The sequence below is a fragment of the Monodelphis domestica genome, chromosome 2, assembly GCF_027887165.1.
Source record: "Monodelphis domestica isolate mMonDom1 chromosome 2, mMonDom1.pri, whole genome shotgun sequence".
Classification (NCBI taxonomy): Eukaryota; Metazoa; Chordata; class Mammalia; order Didelphimorphia; family Didelphidae; genus Monodelphis; species Monodelphis domestica.
Window position 1 is genome coordinate 238,252,646 of NC_077228.1, and position 20,657 is coordinate 238,273,302.

Here is a 20,657-nt window from a genome sequence, read left to right on the forward strand (position 1 = left end):
CTTATATGTAAAACAAAGGTGGTATGGCTCTCCCCTTCATGCCTAGCAGCCATCACAGGCTATGCTCCAAGCACAGAAAAGGGAGCAACAGCATCTTTTTCCCCACCTTGGCACTGAGACTGCCCTGAGCACACATAAAAGGGTCAGACCTCAAAGCATCTTGTTTTTCTAACTGTTCCAAGAAACCTGACCCATTTACCTGAGTCTGGGTATACAGAAACCCCAACAAAAGCTCCCCTCACCTTCCTTAAGGGGTTAAATCTTCCCTGGGGCTATTTCCTTACATAATCTACCTTGATCTTTACCTTCAAGGATTATCTTTCTGCAGCTTCTGGTGGAAATGACTTGATATCCTGAAAAGCCACTAAAATTCCTCTTTTTCCCCATACAAATCTGCTCAATAGCCATATTTTTGATGCTTCTTTTTTGTCATATTGCTGGCCAAGTTAATGAAGATATGATCCATAAGTGAACTTCTTTATTTTGCTCTTGTATTGTAGTTGTTTGATAAACTCCACCCAGAAATAGATTTTTTTTCAATTATAATAGACAAATCCAATGACATGTACCTATTATTACCTTTTCAATGCAGTGATGTCTGTTTATTCCAACACTATTTCTCTAGATTTTTGACCCATTTGTCATTTGTTCTAACCATATCAATTAATATTCTTCTTCCTTTTTCAAATAGAAGTGTTCATCTTTAAATAGCTACATGAGTGTTAGCTATTATTAAAACATAAGAGCTGTATTTTATCTACTGTGGTATAGACCATTATATTTTAATTAATTATGTATTATTCATAATATAATAGCATTCATGCAGCCCTTATTATGTGCCAGGCACCTTACAATATTATATCAAAATGTAAAGATTAAAATTAATATACAATAACTAAATATTACATTTTATAAAGTTTTATTAATTAATAACTAAAGCAAAAGAACTGCCTGAATTTAGCCTGGTCGCAGGTCATAAAAAGAGTATGGGAGGAGCATACATTCACTTAAATACCAATAATATGATCTTGCCAATGTGGAGGTGCAGGAGAGATTATAGGGAATTTGGGGAAATACTAAGAATTTCTGGGGAATGAAGTCAGAGGTTCAAAATCTTCATTTATACAATATGATCCTTATGGTAACTCTGCAAGATATTAGCCTCATTTTATAGTGGAAGAGAAACCAAGGCAAATAGGGTAAAGTGACTTGACTTGCCCAGAGTCACCTAGCTCTAAGTGTCTAAGATCAGATTTGAATTCCAAGTCTTTCTGACACTGGGACTAGTCCTCTATTTCCTGTACCACCTAGTGACAGCAAAGTTTTATTAATAATGGTTTTATTAATATTGTATAGGTTTTCATTAGAGGACTTTCCAAATCCATTTTGGTCTATTTTGTAATTTTAAAAGTGTACCTTAAAATTGGCATTGCATGGTTGCAAATTGCTTTAAATGTGTTCTCATTCAGCTTTGATTTTAGAATGCCAGTAAGTCTTTTAATGTATTCAGCTATAGTCAGCTCCTTGACATTTTTTGCACTTGATGTGTCTTGCCTAGAGACCAAGGTATTTGTAGTTATTTGTAGTTATTGCTTTTCATCCATTGATTCAGTGTGACCTCTGGATTCAAGCTGGACTGTTTAAGAGCCTCTATCTCTCCTTGGCATACATTAACGATTTTATACTTTCTGAGTTCTAATGACATCTTGTTACCATTGAAGAAAAATTCCATGTGATTGAGGGAGCTGTTTAATTTTGTTTTCGGTAGAGCATATAGCTTGATGTCACCCATATTAATCTGAAAACCATCCTGAGTTATTTCAGGAAATGTTAATGGATTTAAGGCTAGACAGAACCATAATGTACTTGAACTTTCTCCCTAAAAAATTCCATGTTTTATTGGTGACATACTTTAAATTAGAGGACATTTGACCATGTGGGCATTAAATATTCTATTATTCTCACTGTATTTGAGACCATATTTGCATGAATATAGTAGTGTCAAAGGCTTCGGCAAAGGGAGAGTATATATGTTATGGCACTTTGGGGCAGCTTGTTCAATAACTACCAAATACCCTTGGCCCTGTTGGGTACAGACTTTTTGCTCTTCAGATAATATATTGTTTTCCTTATGAGTGTTGAGATTTTTTCTATTGATACAAGCTATTTGCAAAAAGTATATGAACCCATAACTGACATATATGAAAGGATTATACTTCCTATGGTAACAAATGTGATGCTTTCTGTTAAGAAAGGGTGGGAATTACAGGCTTATATCTGGGAGGAATCTAATATATAGTGCCTTTTTAGATGGTATAGTGCAGTGGTTCTCAACCTTTCTAATGCTGTGACCCTGCAATACAGTTCCTTATGTTGCAGTGACCCCAAACCAAAAAATTATTTTGGTGGCTACTTCAAAACTGTAATTTTGCTACAGTTATGATTAGGAATGTAAATACCTGATATGCATTATGTATTCTCATTGCTACAAATTGAGAGGTTGAGAACTGCTGGTATAGTGGATAAAGCAACTAGTACTGAAGTCTTGAGTTCAAATTTGACCTCAGACATTTACTAGCTGTGTGACCCTGGGCAAGTTGCTTAACCCTGTTTGCCTCAGTTTCCTCATTTGTAAAATAATAAGAAGAAAATGGCAAATCACTTTAGTATCTTTGCCAAGAAAACACAAGATGAAATCATGAAGAGTCAAGCATGACTAAAATAACCAAACAATAATAGCAATTCTCATATGAAGTATTTAAACCAAGAATTATAGATTTTATCCAGTCCTATCACCAATCAGTTTTGCAGAAGTGTTAGTTTTAGTCACCTCCCTCATTGATGTAACCATTTTGCCAAATGCTATAGCATCCAAAATTTTAAGGGAAAAGCTAAGAAAAATGTATATTCATTAATTTAACTGCTCCCTTTCCTCTCTCCACTATGCCTGATGAAATTTTTTCACATCCCCCATCCCTCTGCCCAGCAGTCCAGTGGAAGCGCACAGAGGGCAAGGTGGGCTACTCACAGGTGGCAGAGCTGGGTGGAACAGAGTACTCAGGACACTCCCTTTCTCCTCTCTACACTCACTAAGGACATTCCTCAATAGAGGTTAAGTAGGTGGAGTGTACCCAGCATGTGGTGGGGAGAGGCATGCACACAGTTTGGGGGGGAGGAGGACAGGGCCTGGTACTCTGACTCTAAAAGGTTCAACATCACTGTTCTAGCACTACCCTCCTGTTCTTGCATTTGTGCCTCTTTTGTATCAGATAATTGTTCCATTTTATCTCTCCTTACCCATTTTTTTTAGAATCATCCCATCATACTCAACTCAACCCCAAGCCTTCTATCTATATATGCTCTTCCAACTACCCTAGTAATGATATGATTCTTAAGTTAAGATAATATTTTCCAATATAAGAAGTAAAGTTTGATCTTATCCAAATTCTTTATAAATGACCTTTCATGTTAACTTCTTATGTTTCTCTTAATTCTTATAGGTCAAATTTTCTATTCAGTTCTGGTCTTTTCCTCAAGAATATGTGAAAGTTCTCTAATATCCTCCCCCCCTTTTTTTAATCTTGTAGGACTACACATTGCTTAGATTGTTAATCTATTGACATATAATTGGACAAAATGGCTCCGAATTATTGATTAAATTTCCTCCTCATTGGTATTCACCTTTGGTCATAATGGGAAGGTTTCTTAACTTACCCCTATTGCAGATAATGCTTGCTCTGCTATTTATCATTTTAAGAAATGTTTTCAGGGAGCAACTGGGTGGCTCAGTGGATTGAGAGCCAGGCCCAGAAATGGGAGGCCCTGGGTCAAATCTGGCCTCAGGTACTTCCCAGATGTGTGTGACCCTGGGCAAGTCACCATTGACTAGCCCTTACTACTCTTTTGCCTTATGACTTTGATTCTAAGACAGAAGGTAAGGGTATTTTTTTTAAAGAAAGAAATGCTTTCTCATGGTTTTTTTGTTTGTTTTAAAAACCCTTACCTTCTGTCTTGGAGTCAATACTGTGTATTGGTTCCAAGGCAGAAGAGTGGTAAGGGCAAGGTAATAGGGGTTAAGTGACTTGCCCAGGGTCACACAGCTGGAAAATGTCTGAGGTCATATTTGAACCTAGGACCTCCCATCTCTAGGCCTGACTCTCAATATACTGAACCACCCAGCTGCCCCCTCACGCTTTTAATAGTATTTTGTCAAAGGTTTTTTTGCATCTGTTAATATAATCATATGATTTTTGTTTTTGTTATTGATATAGTTAATTATGCCAATAGTTTTCCTAACATTAAATCAATTCTGAATTCCTGGTAAAAATACCACTTCATCATAGTATATAATTTTTATAATATATTTTTGTAATCTCCTTGCAAGTATTTAACTTAAAATTTTCGCATCAATATTCATTAGAGAAATGGCTTGCTTTATTTTTGTTCTCCCAGGTTAAGATAATCAAAACAATATTTGTGTCATAGGAGAAATTTGGTAGGACGTTTTTAACCTATTTTTTCAAAAGGTTTATATACTACTGGAACTAATTCTTCTTTAAATATTTGCTAGAATTAACTTGTAAATCCATCTGGTCATGAGGAATTGTTCTTAGGGAATTTGTGTATGGCTTGTTCAATTTCATTTTCTAATATAGAGTAATTTAAGTATTCTATTACCCCCTCTTTTAACCTTGGGCAATTTATGTCATCCATTTCATTTAGATTATCATTTTTATTGGTCTGAAACTGGGTAAAATACCTCTTAATACTTGCTTTAATTTTGTCTTAGTGCATTCACCCTTTGATATTGGCAATTTAGTTTTCTTCCTTTCTTAAAAATCAAATGAACCAATGTTTTAAAACTAGCTCCTATGGGGGAAGCTGGGTAGCTCAGTGGATTGAGAACCAGGCCTAGAGAAGGGAAGTCCTAGGTTCAAATCTGACCTCAGACACTTCCCAGCTGTGTGACCCTGGGCAAGTCACTTGACCCCCATTGCCTAGCCCTTACCACTCTTCTGCCTTGGAGCCAACACACAGTATTGACTCCAAGACGGAAGGTAAGGATTTAAAAAAAAAAAAAAAACTAGCTCCTAAATTGATTTATTATTATTCAATGACCTTTTTTTAACTTTTGATTTTATTATTCCTTTGATTTTCAGATTTTCTATTTTGGTACTTAATTGGGGATTTTAAAGTTGATCTCTTTCTAGTTTTTTTTTAATTACATGCCCAATTCATTGATTTGCTCTTTGTTAGAGATATAAAATTTCCCCTAGATACTGCTTTTCTGCACCCCACAAATTTTGGTATGTTGTCTCATTGTTGTCATCATCTTTAATGAAATTATTTATTGTTTCTATGATTTGTTCTTTGATCCGCTTATTATTTACAATGGGATTATTTTGTTTCCAATTCATTTTTAATATATGCTTCCACAATGCTTTATTGAATATACTTTTTATTGCAATATGGACTAGAAGAAGACTTAATATTTCTGCCCTTTTGTATTTGTTTTTGACGTTTTTATGCCCTCATATTGGTTGATTTTTTTCCTATTTGTATTCAGTTTCTGTGACTCTTTTATCATTTGGCCAATTCCATTTTTTAAGATATTATTTTCTTGATTTTTTTGTGCCTCTTTTACCAAAGGTGTTCATTCTCTTTTCATAATTTTCTTGAGTCACTCTCATTTCTTTTCCTAATTGTTTCTCTACCATTCATCTCTTTCTGTAGCTCTTCCAGGACTTCTTGCACAGGTAGTAAAGAAACAAAATCAAAGATTTGAATACAGGTCCTCCAACTCCAAATTAAATACTCTTTGCATGGTATTATATTGTTCAAACATGTATTAATTTCTACTCTTCACAGGTGGATGACTTAAAAGCCAAATTGGCTGTTCAAGAACTTGAACTTACTCAAAAGAATGAGAATGCAGACAAATTGATCCAGGTAGTTGGGGTAGAGACTGAAAAAGTCAGCAAAGAAAAAGCAATTGCTGATGAAGAAGAAATCAAAGTTGAAGTCATCAACAAGGTAGGGAAGAATGGGGTAGACCAAGAAAGGGGGGTGAGGAGGAAGATAGGGGAAAAGGAGGAAGGGAGGGGAGAGAAAGGAGAATGGATAGATTGAAGTATGTCAAAGTAAAATTGTAAAAAAAAAAAATTAACATCTAAGATGGTATAAGAAGATGAAGCATTAAGTTGAATGAAAATATAAGAATGAGAGGCATAATTTATAGTGTGGGGATCCAGTGTGTCTCCATATTATGCCACCCTATCCCACCTTTTTGGTGCACAGTCTGGTCCACACCAAAATCCTGTGGATGTCTGGAGAAGTGATTGAAAATCCTCCTCCCCCTTTCATAAATAATAGCATTCCACAAGTCCGTTTCTTTTATTCAAAGCATCCTTTCTCAAATGAAATATTCCACAACTCATCTTTCCTCTTTTGGCTTTCTTTCAGAATGTCACCGAAAAACAAAAGGCTTGTGAAACGGACTTGGCCAAAGCAGAACCTGCCTTGCTGGCAGCACAGGAAGCACTTGACACTCTGAATAAGGTGAGAGGCACAAAGAGAAAAAGTGTGAAAAGACCACACGGCATGGAAAATGTCGACAACAATCACTACAGGCTTGTGCCCTGCTTCCTCGCTTGTGAAATTCATCTCCCAATGAGCGTCAGCAGGAAGACAGCTGACTCGTGTCTGCTTTATTTGCAGAACAACTTGACAGAGCTGAAGTCCTTCGGCTCTCCGCCGGACGCAGTGGTTAACGTAACAGCTGCAGTGATGATCCTAACAGCGCCAGGGGGCAAGATCCCGAAAGATAAGAGCTGGAAAGCTGCGAAAATCATGATGGGGAAAGTGGACACTTTCCTTGATGCCTTGAAAAAATATGATAAGGAGCATATTCCTGAAAGCTGCTTGAAGGCATTTAAGTAAGTCTGGTATCCTGCTTGGATTCGGTGGAGTTTCTACACTCTGCCTATAGCTCTCTAATGGCAATTATCCATTTAGGCAGAGAATCTAATATGGATGGTCTCATCCTGAGCAATACATTGGCTTGCACATAACACTCACAGTATATTGTAGAAAGTAGAATCAGACACCAAGGGCTTAATAAGTTCCTATGATGTGGGGTCACCTAAGCTACTCAGTGGTCTGGAGACAGAAGGGCCCAGGTTCAAATATGGTTGAAGTTGGGGGGTGGGGGGGAGGGACAACTGGGTAGTTAAGTGGATTGAGAGCCAGGCCTAGAGATGGGAGGTCCTAGGTTCAAATATGACCTCAGACATTTCTCAGCTGTGTGACCCTGGGCAAGTCACTTGACCCCCATTGCCTAGCCCTTACCACTCTTCTGCCTTGGAACCAATACACAGTATTGATTCCAGGATGGAAGGTAAGGGTTTAAAAAAAAATAATACTTGAAGTAGAGCAAAAATGTCAAACCTAATTATCTAACAAAAAGTAAACCCACTGTAAGTAACTTCTTCTGCCTGCTTCATCTGCTGCAATGGAGGGAGGGAGGGAGAGAGAGAGAGAGACAGAGACAGAGAGACAGACAGAGAGAGAGAATGAGAATGAATGGGCTATGTCAGCATGCTGGGAATTGAAGTCCTGGGGATCAGATTCTAATTACACAACCCCAATTCCCTAATTCTTTCCTCTTTCATGTGTTGGAACAGATAGTATCTGTTTGGAAGTGAGGGGACTTGATCACTTTGATCGCTGAGTGAAAAAATGGACTCTAATGAGAAAAGATTAGCAGACTATTTCAATAGGTGATAGAGGCCTTTGAACAGCATAATAGCAGTGTCAGAAAAGAGAAAGGGAAAGAAAGAGGGAAAGAAACAAGCTTTTCTTTATTAAGCATCTGTCATGTCCCAAGCACTTGAGCTTAAAGTACTTTACAAATTCAACCCAATTTGATTCTTACAACTCTGGGAAGTAGGTGCTATTATTATCCTCATTTTATCATTGAGGAAATTGAGGCAAAGAGTGATAATAGAGAAGTTAGGAAAAGAAGAGAGTTTATGGGGAAAGAAAATAAGTTTAACAAGATATCTAGGACAAACATACAGTTTGAGATTAGGCATTTGTGGAGGCATGAGACTAACAGGCTGGAATAGAGACTAGGTCTGGATAAGTTGATCAGAGATGTTTGAAGTAAATGAGGGGCTTAGACCATCCAGATCATCAGTCCAACTCTACCTGTCAGAAGCCTACATGTGGTCATTTCTACATAGAACTGCATAAATGGAGAAAGAAAAATATCTGGGACCTATAACCTAGTTGTTTAAATCAGATTTTTCTGAAGAGAGAAAGAAGGGGTATGCTGGAAAGTGAAGGGGATGAATAATCGAAAGATAACAATATAGGAGGAAATGACTTAAAGAAGACTGACTTGGAATTCCAACACTTCTACTTATAAGCCATATGACCTTGGGCAAGTCACTTAACCTCAGATTCCTCATCTATAAAATGGGGTTAATAATACTTATCGGGACTATTATATAAAGCTCAAGTAAGAATGCTGGTGAAGTGTTTTGTGACCACAGAGTGCTATATAAAATGTAAACTGTTGTTATTCTAATATTTAATATAATTATATACTTTAATTATTTTATTAAAAACTAGTATAATTACTATTATCATAATACATTGAAATGTATCCTTAAAGTCCTGAGATATGGAGGTAGGGACTGAACTATGAATTTCAGTGGTATAAGGAACTCCCAAGTGAGAAAATTCCCTTTGCCAGTGAAGGTCCAACACACCTTCTATGCAATTTATAATCTTCAGGAGTTGCTCCCTCCTGAGGTACTTACTTAAATATCATAATATATATAATAGTAAGCTTAAGGTATCTAAGGCTAATTTATTTTGTAAGCAGGAAGAGAGCTTAGAGGCCATCTAATCATCTCATTTTATAGAAGAGGAAATTGAGACTCAAAGAGGTAGGTAAGGTGAGAATATCAATTATGAGACAGAAGAGCAGCAGGGGGCTAGGCAATTGGAGTTAAGTGACTTATCCAGAGTCACATAGCTAGGAATTATCTGAGGCCTCTTTCACATTATTTTAAAATTGATTTAAATCACAGATTGGAGTTTTCCCCATGTAGTTTTCACCCTTTTTCTATTTCTCCATTCTTTTACTATCTCTCACTTTTAATACCACCGAAGGCAGAGTTGCCAGATCCATAATTTTTTCTCTCTATCCTTGGCCTCCAAAGCTACAAAAAAGGTAATTGGCTCACTCTCCCACTCATGGTTTGTAATGAGTTTAATTTCCAATCCCAAGAATAAAGTTTGGAAAATCATAAGGAGAAAATGATCTTGATGACCTCTATACATCCTTGTTTTCTAATCTCTCTCTCTCTCTGTCTTTCTCTCTGTCTGTCTGTCTGTCTCTCTCTCTCTGTCTCTGTCTCTGTCTCTCTCTCTCTGTTTCTCTCTCTGTGTCTCTCTGTCTGTCTATCTCTCTCTCCCCCTCAGACCCTATCAAGGCAATCCCACCTTTGATCCTGAATTTATTCGTTCCAAGTCGGCAGCTGCCGCTGGCCTGTGTTCCTGGTGTATCAATATTGTCCGTTTTTACGAAGTCTACTGCGATGTGGCACCCAAGAGACAGGCCCTGGAAGAAGCTAATGCAGAATTGGCAGAGGCACAAGATAAGCTCACTCGGATCAAAAACAAAATTGCTGTAAGTGCTTGCTCATATCCCTAGTAAAACACCAGTGCAACTTACTTATGATCCCTGTCAATATCTCTGTTTAAAAAGTGTTGGCATGGACTCTACTTGTGCATTATTAAATGGTGAGAGAGAGAATGAAGTCAGGTATAGATCCAGATCGTTCCAGGAGGCTTCTTCTCAGCGTAAGCTGCGTGCACTTCTAAGGGATCTTAGCTCTGCCCTTTATGGGAAGTTCTGTCAAAATTCTTCCTCTTCCCATGGGCAGTCTTTCTCTTTGTGAGGGAGGGGGCATTGCTGAGAAACTCAGGGTTTCTCTCTTTAAGAGCCTTTTCAATTTGTTTTTCTTTTTTTGTTTGTTTTTTTTCCCCAGGAACTCAATGCAAATCTTGCCAACCTCACCGCTGCCTTTGAAAAGGCTACAGCTGAGAAAATCAAGTGTCAACAAGAGGCAGATGCCACAAACAGTATCATTTCCCTAGCTAATAGGTATGTTAGGTCCAGCTGGAATAGATGGAACCATCCCAGCAACTCTGAAGCAGGGGAAGCTCAGGCAAAGAGGCCTTTCAGAAGCAGCCTTCACCCAAATGAGAAGGATACTTTATAGTAGCTTTCCCATTTTTAAATATGCTATTAAGGGGTGGGCCTTGGCAGGTAACCTCACCTTATGCAATATGATTTTAAATGAGCCCTGTGTATTTGGTAGCTTTTTTGTTGACTTTTCTAATTTAACACACAATTACTTCCTAGAATGTAAAATGTCAGTGAAGAATTTAGCACAGCTCTGGAAGCAGGATCGTAGATTTAGAGATGCTGGAAATGGGCACTGTCTAGTCCTAACCCTTGCTTCTACAGATGAGAAAACTGAGGTCCAGAAAAGTTAGGTAACTTGCCTAAGGTCATACAGGCAGTAAGCAACGGAGCTGGGATTTTAACCTGTTTTCACCCTCCAAATCTAGCATTCTTTCCATTGCACTGTGTCACCTCCCAATTTTATACTATCTCACATATTACACTGTCAACATGCCAGAAATAGCTTCAGAGTATATGCATATTCTATTCATGTATCTATATCTATACAGATATTTACCTATCTGTCTAGTGCTCTCTCTCCCTCTTTCTCCCTCTCCCTATCTCTCTCTCAACAGATCTAATATCCATATTCTATATTGTGTAACAACCATATTTTCTATATATGAAATCTCTCTATATTTTATCTATGTAATCCATATCATAGTTATGCTATCTATGTATTACCTATAGTTTAGCAATATATAATACAGATTTCTACATGACATCTATTGATTTATTCATCTATAGATAGAATTATTTATAGAGGCTTCATTCCTTTAGAGTTTCAAACATGAACACAAATCAGTGCTTCATGTCTTGGGAAGGGCAGCATGATCTTAAACCACTGGAGGCGAAGACCACAATACCTTAGGATCTAGGGAAATGACTTGTAATGTTTCAAACAATGTTCTGACTCCTGCCATTGATGGTCCAGTTGTGCTTTCAGCAGGGCCTGACAAAAAAGGGGGAGGTTCCAGGGCTCCTCTGGAGCATCTGTCAGTATTCAGCAGACCCAGATATTTACCTTGGGGGCTAAGAGATTTGATCATCTGAAAAGACAGAAATCAGAGAACTTTAGGAACCTAGGAAGTCAGAAGAGCCTTCACTTGTGGAATTTGTGGCATAAATGTTCAGAGAAGATAGAGGACCTCGGTTGGAAATCTGATCTACAATGGCTATGTGACTGAACAATTCATGACTGTGAGCAGTTCCTCAAGCAACTATTAAACTAGAAGATATAGATCAGTAGCCAACTTGCAGAAATTTAAGGAGGTTTTCATTACTAGGAGTTTACCCATATTCCTAAAATCATAAAAAGCACTAATAAAATCACAAATCAAAAATTCCCCCTCTCAAGAGGACCGACCTGGGTTTTCAAATATGACTAAGGCATTTCCTAGTTGTGTGAGCCTGAGCAAATTATTTAACTCCACTTTTCTGCCTTGGAAAACAATCCACAATATTGACTCTAAGGTGAAAGGTAAGGGCTTAAAAAAAAAAAAGAATTCCCCCCACAGCCCTCCTCCTTCCATTTCAATGAACCTGATCCTATAATAACCTTCTAGCCTTATTTCATATTTCTCATACACTATTTTTTAGTCCAACAATATCCCTACTGATTCCTTTGTACAGTTCCTTGTCTCCACTGACTCAGGCTTGTTTGAAATTTACTTGTTAAATACTTCTCTTGTGAATCTTAAAAATTCTCAGACCCTACTTCATAAGACTTGATTAAGACCATTCCCCATTTAAACAATGAAGGGACTTAGATCAGGAATGTGAGACCTCTACTCCACCCCTACTTAAGCATACTTTAGGGGAAGAAACTCCTTGCTGAACAATGAAAAATACTTAAACCCATACTTATAGTAAGGCAAAAGTTCTTAAGCTGTGCTTATTTTTAGATCTAATACAAAAGTGTGCTAAGTACCTATAAACGTCAGGCAACTTGTGAATTTACAAGGAGCAAAGAGGTGAGAACTTACTCAGAGGTTTTTTTCAGGTGTGAACTTAATCAAAAGTTTAAGCCTACTTAGGTGTGAATTAAGAATGATCTGTCCTTTGGAAAACGTCTACTGTGATTGGTAGATGTGAGAACTTAGGGGAGGTGACATAGGAGAAAATTCCCTTTAAAAGGAGATCAGAAGCTGAGAGCGAGGGACTCTCACTGGAACTCCCTCTGAGGAGACTCTCTCTGGACTCTCTCTGGAGAGATTCAGCTGGGAAAAGCTGAATTGGAGGAGGCAGCTGGCATCTCTCTGAACACTAGAATCTTGCTTGGACAAATCTTGTGGTGAGTGGATAAAAGACTGACTGATATCTCTCTCTTAAGGCTGGCCTAAGCTGGCTTAGCCTTTTTTCTCATTATTCCCTTTTTTTTTCTCTCTCTCCCTTTCTTTAATTCCTCATTTGTATTAATTAAAATCTCTATAAAACCCAGCTGACTTGGGTATATTTCATATTTGGGAATTTTTCCCTGGCGACCACTTTATATTATTTGATTTAAAACAAGACGCTGTCTTGAAACCATATTTTCTGCGGTCACAATTTAAGCCAACCACTCTTTATCTGTAACAGTTTATGTCTTCCACTATTTTAATCATCACACTCTTCAAGATCCACCTCATGTTCATTCAATCTTCCTTATAGAAATGATCTCTCATCCCAGCAATTTTTCCTCGTCTAGATATTTCATTTGCTCTTCTTATTCTAGTAGATCATACATATTTGTACATGTGTAGGATTCCCCCATCTTGGACTGTAAGCTCCTTGAGGGTGGGTGTCCTGTAATCATGTTTGATCTTTGCATCCCTAGTACCTTGCATGTAGCTAAGTGACACAATTAATAAAGAGCGAGACCAGGATTCATATCCAGTCTGAGAAATTTAATAGCTCTGTGACCCCTTCACCTCTATTTACTTCAGTTTCTCAACAGTAAAATGGGGATATTGATAGCAAAGTGTTGTGGGGATCAAATATAGGATATTTGTAAAATGTTTAACACAGTATCTGACACATAATAGGTGCTTAATAAATGCTTGTTCCTTTCCTTCCTTAAATATTTAATGGGAGCAGCTGGATGGCTGGAGTCAGGCCTAGAGAAGGAAGGTTCCAGTTTGGCCTCATAGACACTTCTAGCTAGCTGGGCAAGTCATTTAACCCCAATTGCTAGCCCTTAAGGTTCTTGCAAGTATCTTGGAAATGATACTTAGTATCATAGATTCTAAGATGGAAGGTAAGTTTTAAAATATATATATATTTAATGAAAACTATATCAGAATACTTAATTGTCTCAGGTCGGGAGCAGAGGGATGGAAGGAGGGAGAGAATTTGGAACTCAAAATTTAAAAAATATATTAGAAATTGCTTTTACATGCAATTGGGGAAAAATAAAATATTTTTAAAGTATACTGATTGAATTAAATTTAATTGAAGTATGGAGAACAAAAGGTCATTTAAAAAGTCATTCTCTATTCCCTTCTCACTACTGAGAGACTGAGTTAAATGCTCAAGGCAGTTTTCTATCCTGTTCCAAATGTCACAAATTCCTCTACCAGAAGCCAACAAGTGATTAGAGCCGAATGATTTACATTTTCTTTTTCTTTTTTTTTAGACTAAAGTTTTTAAAACATTATTTTATTTGGTCATTTTCATACATTGTTTATTGGAAACAGATCATTTTCTTTGCCTCCCCCCCCCCCACTTCCCTAGCCGACCCACGATTCGTCTGGATATCACATGTGTCCTTGCTCTGAACCCATTTCCTTGTTGTTGGTATTTGCATTAGGGTGCTCATTTAGCATCTCTCCTCAATCATGTTCCCTCAACCTCTGTAGTCAAGCAGTTGCTTTTACTCAGTGTTTTTACTCCCTCAGTTTGTCCTCTGCTTGAGGATAGTTTTTTTTTCTTTTTCTCGTAGATAACTGCAGGTTTTGTTCAGGAACATTGTAAAACCATTACTGGAGAAGTCCATTACGTTCTCTTGTACCACAATGAGTCAGTCTCTGTGTACAATGTTCTCCTGGTTCTGCTCCTCTCACTCTGCATCACTTCCTGGAGGTTGTTCCAGTCTCCATGGAATTCCTCTACTTTATTATTCCTTTGAGCACAATAGTATTCCATCACCAACATATACCACAATTTGTTCAGCCATTCCCCAATTGATGGGCATCCCCTCATTTTCCAATTTTTGGCCACCACAAAGAGCGCAGCTATGAATATTCTTGTACAAGTCTTTTTCCTTATTATCTCTTTGGGGTACAAACCCAGCAGTGCTATGGCTGGATCAAAGGGCAGACAGTCTTTTATCACCTTTTGGGCATAGTTCCAAATTGCCCTCCAGAATGGTTGGATCAATTCACAACTCCACTAGCAATGCATTAATGTCCCAAATTTGCCACATCCCCTCCAGCATTCATTACTTTCCTTTGCTGTCATGTTGAACAATCTGCTAGGTGTGAGGTGATACCTCAGAGTTGTTTTGATTTGCGCATCTCTGATTATAAGAGATTTAGAACACTTTTTCATGTGCTTATTAATAGTCTTGATTTCTTTATCTAAAAATTGCCTATTCATGTCCCTTGCCCATTTTTCAATTGGAGAATGGCTTGATTTTTTGTACAACTGGATTAGGTCTTTATAGATTTGAGTAATTAGACCCTTGTCAGAGGTTTTTGTTATGAAGACTGTTTCCCAATTTGTTGCTTTCATTCTAATTTTAGTTACATTGGTTTTGTTTGTACAAAAACTTTTTAAATTGATGTAGTCAAAATTATTTATTTTGCATTTTGTGACTCTTAAGTTTTGCTTGGTTTTAAAATCTTTCCCTTCCCAAAGGTCTGACATGTATACTATTCTGTGTTCACCTAATTTACTTATAGTTTCCTTCTTTATATCCAAGTCATTCACCCATTCTGAGTTTATCTTGGTGTAGGGTATGAGGTGTTGATCCAAACCTAATCTCTCCCACACTGTCTTCCAATTTTCCCAGCAGTTTTTATCAAATACTGGATTTTTGTCCCAAAAGCTGAGGTCTTTGGGTTTGTCAAAGACTGTCTTACTGAGGTCATTTACCCCAAGTCTATTCTACTGATCCTCCTTTCTGTCTCTTAACCAGTACCAAATTGTTTTGATGACCGCTGCTTTGTAATATAGTTTGAGATCTGGGACTGCAAGGCCACCTTCCTTTGTATTTTTTTTTCATTATTTCCCTGGATATCCTTGATCCTTTATCCTTCCAAATGATCTTTGTTGTGGTTTTCTCTAATTCAGTAAAATAGTTTTTTGGTAGTTCAATGGGTATGGCACTAAATAGATATATAAGTTTGGGTAGGATGGTCATTTTTATAATGTTAGCTCGTTCCACCCATGAGCAATCAATGTTTTTCTAATTGTTTAGATCCAGTTTTAATTGTGTGGAGAGTGTTTTGTAGTTGTGTTCATATAGCTCCTGTGTTTGTCTCGGCAGATAGATTCCTAAGTATTTTATATTGTCTTGGGTGACTTTAAATGGAATTTCTCTTTCTAATTCTTGCTGTTGAACTGGGTTGGAGATATATAGAAATACTGATGACTTATGTGGATTTATTTTGTATCCTGCAACTTTGCTAAAGTTGTTGATTATTTCGATTAGCTTTTTGGTCGATTCCCTAGGATTCTTTAAGTAAATTATCATATCATCCACAAAGAGTGACAGCTTGGTCTCCTCATTGCCAATTTTAATACCTTCAATTTCTTTTTCTTCTGTAATTGCTACTGCTAGTGTTTCTAGTACAATATTAAATAATAAAGGTGATAATGGGCATCCTTGTTTCACTCCTGATCTTATTGGGAAGGCTTTGACTTTTTCCCCATTGCAGATGATGTTTGCTGATGGTTTTAGGTATATACTGTTTATTATTTTTAGGAAAGGCCCTTCTATTCCTATACTTTCTAGTGTTTTCAATAGGAATGGGTGTTGTATTTTGTCAAAGGCTTTTTCTGCATCTATTGAAATAATCATGTGATTTTTGTCAGTTTGCTTGTTTATATGGTCAATTATGTGGATGGTTTTCCTAATATTGAACCATCCTTGCATTCCTGGTATGAAGCCTACCTGATCGTAGTGGATAACCCTTGTGATGACTTGCTGGAGTCTTTTTGCTAGTATCCTATTTAAGATTTTTGCATCTATATTCATTAGGAAGATTGGCCTATAGTTTTCTTTCTCTGTTTTTAACCTGCCTGGCTTTGGGATCAGTACCATGTTTGTGTTGTAAAAAGAATTTGGTAGAACCCCTTCTTGGCTTATTCTGTCAAATAGTTTGTATAGTATTGGGGTTAGCTGATCTTTGAATGTTTGATAGAATTCATTTGTGAATCCGTCAGGCCCTGGGGATTTTTTCTTAGGGAGTTCTTTGATGGCTTGTTCAATTTCTTTTTCTGATATGGGGTTGTTAGGTAATTTATTTCTTCTTCTTTTAGTCTAGGCAATTTATATTTTTGTAAGTATTCATCCATATCACTTAGATTGCCATATTTTTTGCCATATAATTGGGCATAGTAGTTTTTAATGATTGCCTTGATTTCCTCTTCATTAGAGGTGAGGTCTCCCTTTTCATCTTGGATAATGTCAATTTGGTTTTTTTCTTTCCTTTTTTTAACTAGACTGACTAGTACTTTGTCAATTTTATTTGTTTTTTCAAAGTATCAGCTTCTAGTCTTATTTATTAAATCAATAGTTCTTTGACTTTCAATTTTATTAATTTCTCCTTTGATTTTTAGGATTTTTAGGATCTCTAATTTAGTCTTCATCTGAGGGTTTTTAATTTGTTCACTTAGGTTTTGAAAGGATGTCTCACCATTGTCATTTTCTTCAATGAAGTTATTAATTTTTTCTACAATTTGTTCTTTAACTAGCTGGTTTTGGAGAATCATATTGTTTAATTTCCAATTAATTACTCTTGTATCCTTACTAATGATTTACATTTTCTAGAATAATACTAAATGCTAATTGGATTTTTTCCCTCCTCCTTCCTATTTCCATTTACCAATGGATATCTCCTTTTTTAGGCTAGTGGGAGGATTAGCATCTGAAAATGTCCGATGGGCTGAATCTGTGGAAAACTTCAAAGAGCAGGGAGTAACTTTGTGTGGAGACGTCCTGCTGATATCAGCCTTTGTTTCTTACGTGGGTTATTTCACCAAAAAATACAGAAATGAGCTGATGGACAAATTTTGGATCCCATACCTAAATCAACTAAAGGTAACATCTACAGGCACACTCATTTCTCAGGATTTATGGGCAGAAACTGTCAAGGTTCATGATTATTTCTATTCTCTTGCAATCAGTGCATTTGGGGTTCATACTATGGTCCAATATTAATGCGAACATAAACCTGGTTGTGTTGTCCCTTTCATACCCAAATTCCCTTGTTTGACAACTGTCTCACTACAGCATTTATCTATTTATTTTCCATTCAGCAATGGAGACCCCTCTTTGGTTCTTCTGCCATCATTAATTCAGAGAAAGTGCCCTTTCTCTCTGCAGGTTCCCATTCCTATTACTGCAGGACTGGACCCGCTCACTCTGCTGACAGATGATGCAGACATTGCCACATGGAATAACCAGGGCCTCCCCAGTGACCGTATGTCAACAGAGAATGCCACTATTCTATGCAATACGGAGCGGTGGCCTCTCATTGTTGACGCTCAGTTACAAGGAATCAAATGGATTAAAAATAAATATGGATCAGCCTTGAAAGCCATCCGACTGGGACACAGAGGGTATGGCTTGTTTATTATGAGTCATATGTAATTATTTTTATGGGGCATAGTTGTTATTGTCACCAGAGTACAACAGGTCCCAAACATATTAGGGTCACAAGAAGGCAACTTAATATCTTACTTATTGAATTAATTAATGCATGAATGAGTCTTTAGATACATTAATCCAGCCTTGAAAATAAATTCCAACATTGACTAGCCCACAAGTTTGCTTTATTTTTTGTTGTTGATGCTGGTTTTCAGCAGGTCTATACTCTGATGGAAGTAAGTAAAGTAAGTAGGAAAGACTATTAATGGTGTGTATTTTTTTTTTTAATGGATAAATCCTGAAACCCTGAAGTGGTCGCCTATACTCTAATTCACACTATATGTCTCTATAGGGCTGGAAGCAATGAGCAAATTTTTTATAATTACAACTTTGAATAGATCGATTTGCAATTCATGTGTACCTCACAAGAGTTATTCTTTGCACTAATCAGGACCTAGCTGTACTAGCAGAAAAATATGTAATATTAACTGTCTTTCCTCTGACTCTATCATTTGCCCAGGTGAATGACAATGTCCGAGGCTAAGTGAGTAATAAGCATAAGGGATCACTGACCTTCTTTTCTGAAGGAGTCAAGTGCCATAAATACAAAAACAATTTCTCATTTTTATCAAATGATAAATGTTTGGCCACTCATTATGGAGAGATGTTTCTAAAAATGCAGTATTTTAGGTTGTCTTTGTTTTATTGCATAAATATTAACGAGATTACTGTTGTGTACTGTGCCTGCAGCTATCTGGATAGTATTGAGTCAGCCATCTCAGAAGGAGATACTTTACTTATTGAGAATATTGGAGAAACTGTAGAACCTGTGTTAGATCCTTTACTGGGCAGAAACACAATTAAAAAAGGAAGGTAAATTGATTTTCTTTTAACTTAACAAAGCAGTGAGTTTTCTATGGTTTCATCTTTTGTGTGGGGGAAAAGGCATCAAGACATAATGTACTGAATTTCTCTGAGTTTTCCTGCTAGAAAATTAGCTCCTGAAAATAATTACAATGTAAAATAATAGTTCCTATATGAAATAGAGATAAGGAATTGTGGGGCTTATCCCACACATGAGACAGGGAAGTTATTGGTATAAATCTAGCCTCTTAAATATTTTCAAAGTTTTAGTGGAAAATAGAAAGGGAGAAAATTCCAACACTACAGAGTAGCAGGTCTAACATAGACTATCAGTGGAGAAGCATAATGATTCACAAAGAAGGGAACTTCAAGTTTCTATACATATATCACAAAATAATAAAGTTGGCCAGAGATGTTAGCACAAGTGAATAGATACAACAGGGATCACTGAGATTTGGCATGATTTCAAAAGGAACAAATTAGATAAAGGAACCAATAGAATAGCACTTTATATCAAGAAGATCTACCCTACTAAGGAAACCCCTAAACAAGATGAGAGAATTGTGATCTAAATGTGACATGCAATAGGGATGTTGTAAATCCACCCAAGAGCTGCTGTAGCTAGGGTGGAGTTTGCTAATGCAGGGGTTTTATAGAGGTGACAGAATTGGTAGAGATGGTTGATGGCATTTTGGGACCTTCAGAAATACTGAGCTGACTAGTTAGCAAGAATAATTAATTAAAATAAACTTCTAAATAGAAGCTTCACCCCCCCAGTTCCCCAACAATGATCTTAAAGCACCTGTCTTCTCTGATGTGACCCCAAATTAATTAAGGATTTATGTGCAGCTTGTCCTGGCACAAAATTCATTAGTTAACAGCTCTGAGATAGAGGAAATGGCAGGGGTGGGGGAACCCAGGAAATAACCTTATTTTTCTAGTAACCAAAGGAAGTTCTAAAGATAGTAAGTAGACCCCAGGGACAAGAGGGAAGCAGGGTGAATTAGTTAGAAGAACAATCATCTGAGAGTCAAGGCCTAGAAGTCTGCTGACTAAAGGGGAAGGACAAAAGTGTGCACCTGGAAAGAATCAATCAATATTTTAAAGCTAAACCATAAAGTGGGATACATTCACACTGGGATTAAGTACTTTGAGTTGGGAGGGAGCTACTAACAGTGGATAGAGTGAGACTTGGAGATGGGAGGGTCCTGGGTTCAAGTGTTAGCTCAGATACTTTCTAGCTGTGTGACCCTGGGCAAGTCACTTAATCCCAATTGCCCAGCCCTTACAGCTCTTCTGCCTTGGAACCAATGTACAGTATTGATTCTAAGATAGGTTAAATTTTTTTTTAAATCAGTTGGGCTGGCCCAATATGAAACTGTACTTAATAGATAATATATTATATCCCTATAGGAAAACTTAATTGTCCCCTTAAGCAGTGTTTATTATTTTGCATTACCTATATAACCTATATCCCCATTTGAACAGAAGGGAACAACACCAGATAAACTAGAAAGACTCAGAGAAAGAAAGAGAACTTTGGTGGGAAAATCTCCTCCCATCTTATTCATAGGTGGTAGCAATAAAAAGAGAACCCAGGATAGCTTGGTGGATTTGGGGGTGCTGTGCCCAATGCATGAAAAGGTTCTTTAGCAGGCATGGTGAAAGCAAAAGATCATCTTTATCTACATCAACATCTAGCAATTTGTCTGAGGATGGGTTTATTTATTATTAACCCCA

At 37.2% G+C, this 20,657-nt stretch overlaps 1 protein-coding gene across 4 annotated transcripts in view; it reads left to right on the forward strand.

Moving 5' to 3' along the window:
- DNAH17 (dynein axonemal heavy chain 17) overlaps positions 1-20,657 on the forward strand; it is a 233,706-nt gene that overhangs the window by 178,615 nt on the left and 34,434 nt on the right. For all 4 annotated transcript variants that reach the window (XM_003340283.4, XM_056817399.1, XM_056817398.1 and 1 more), the window contains 8 exons: positions 5,869-6,033; positions 6,463-6,558; positions 6,718-6,935; positions 9,493-9,700; positions 10,062-10,177; positions 17,312-17,504; positions 17,790-18,025; positions 18,804-18,926. In XM_003340283.4, coding sequence (XP_003340331.2) covers positions 5,869-6,033; positions 6,463-6,558; positions 6,718-6,935; positions 9,493-9,700; positions 10,062-10,177; positions 17,312-17,504; positions 17,790-18,025; positions 18,804-18,926 — 1,355 coding nt within the window. The remainder of the gene's footprint in view (positions 1-5,868; positions 6,034-6,462; positions 6,559-6,717; positions 6,936-9,492; positions 9,701-10,061; positions 10,178-17,311; positions 17,505-17,789; positions 18,026-18,803; positions 18,927-20,657) is intronic.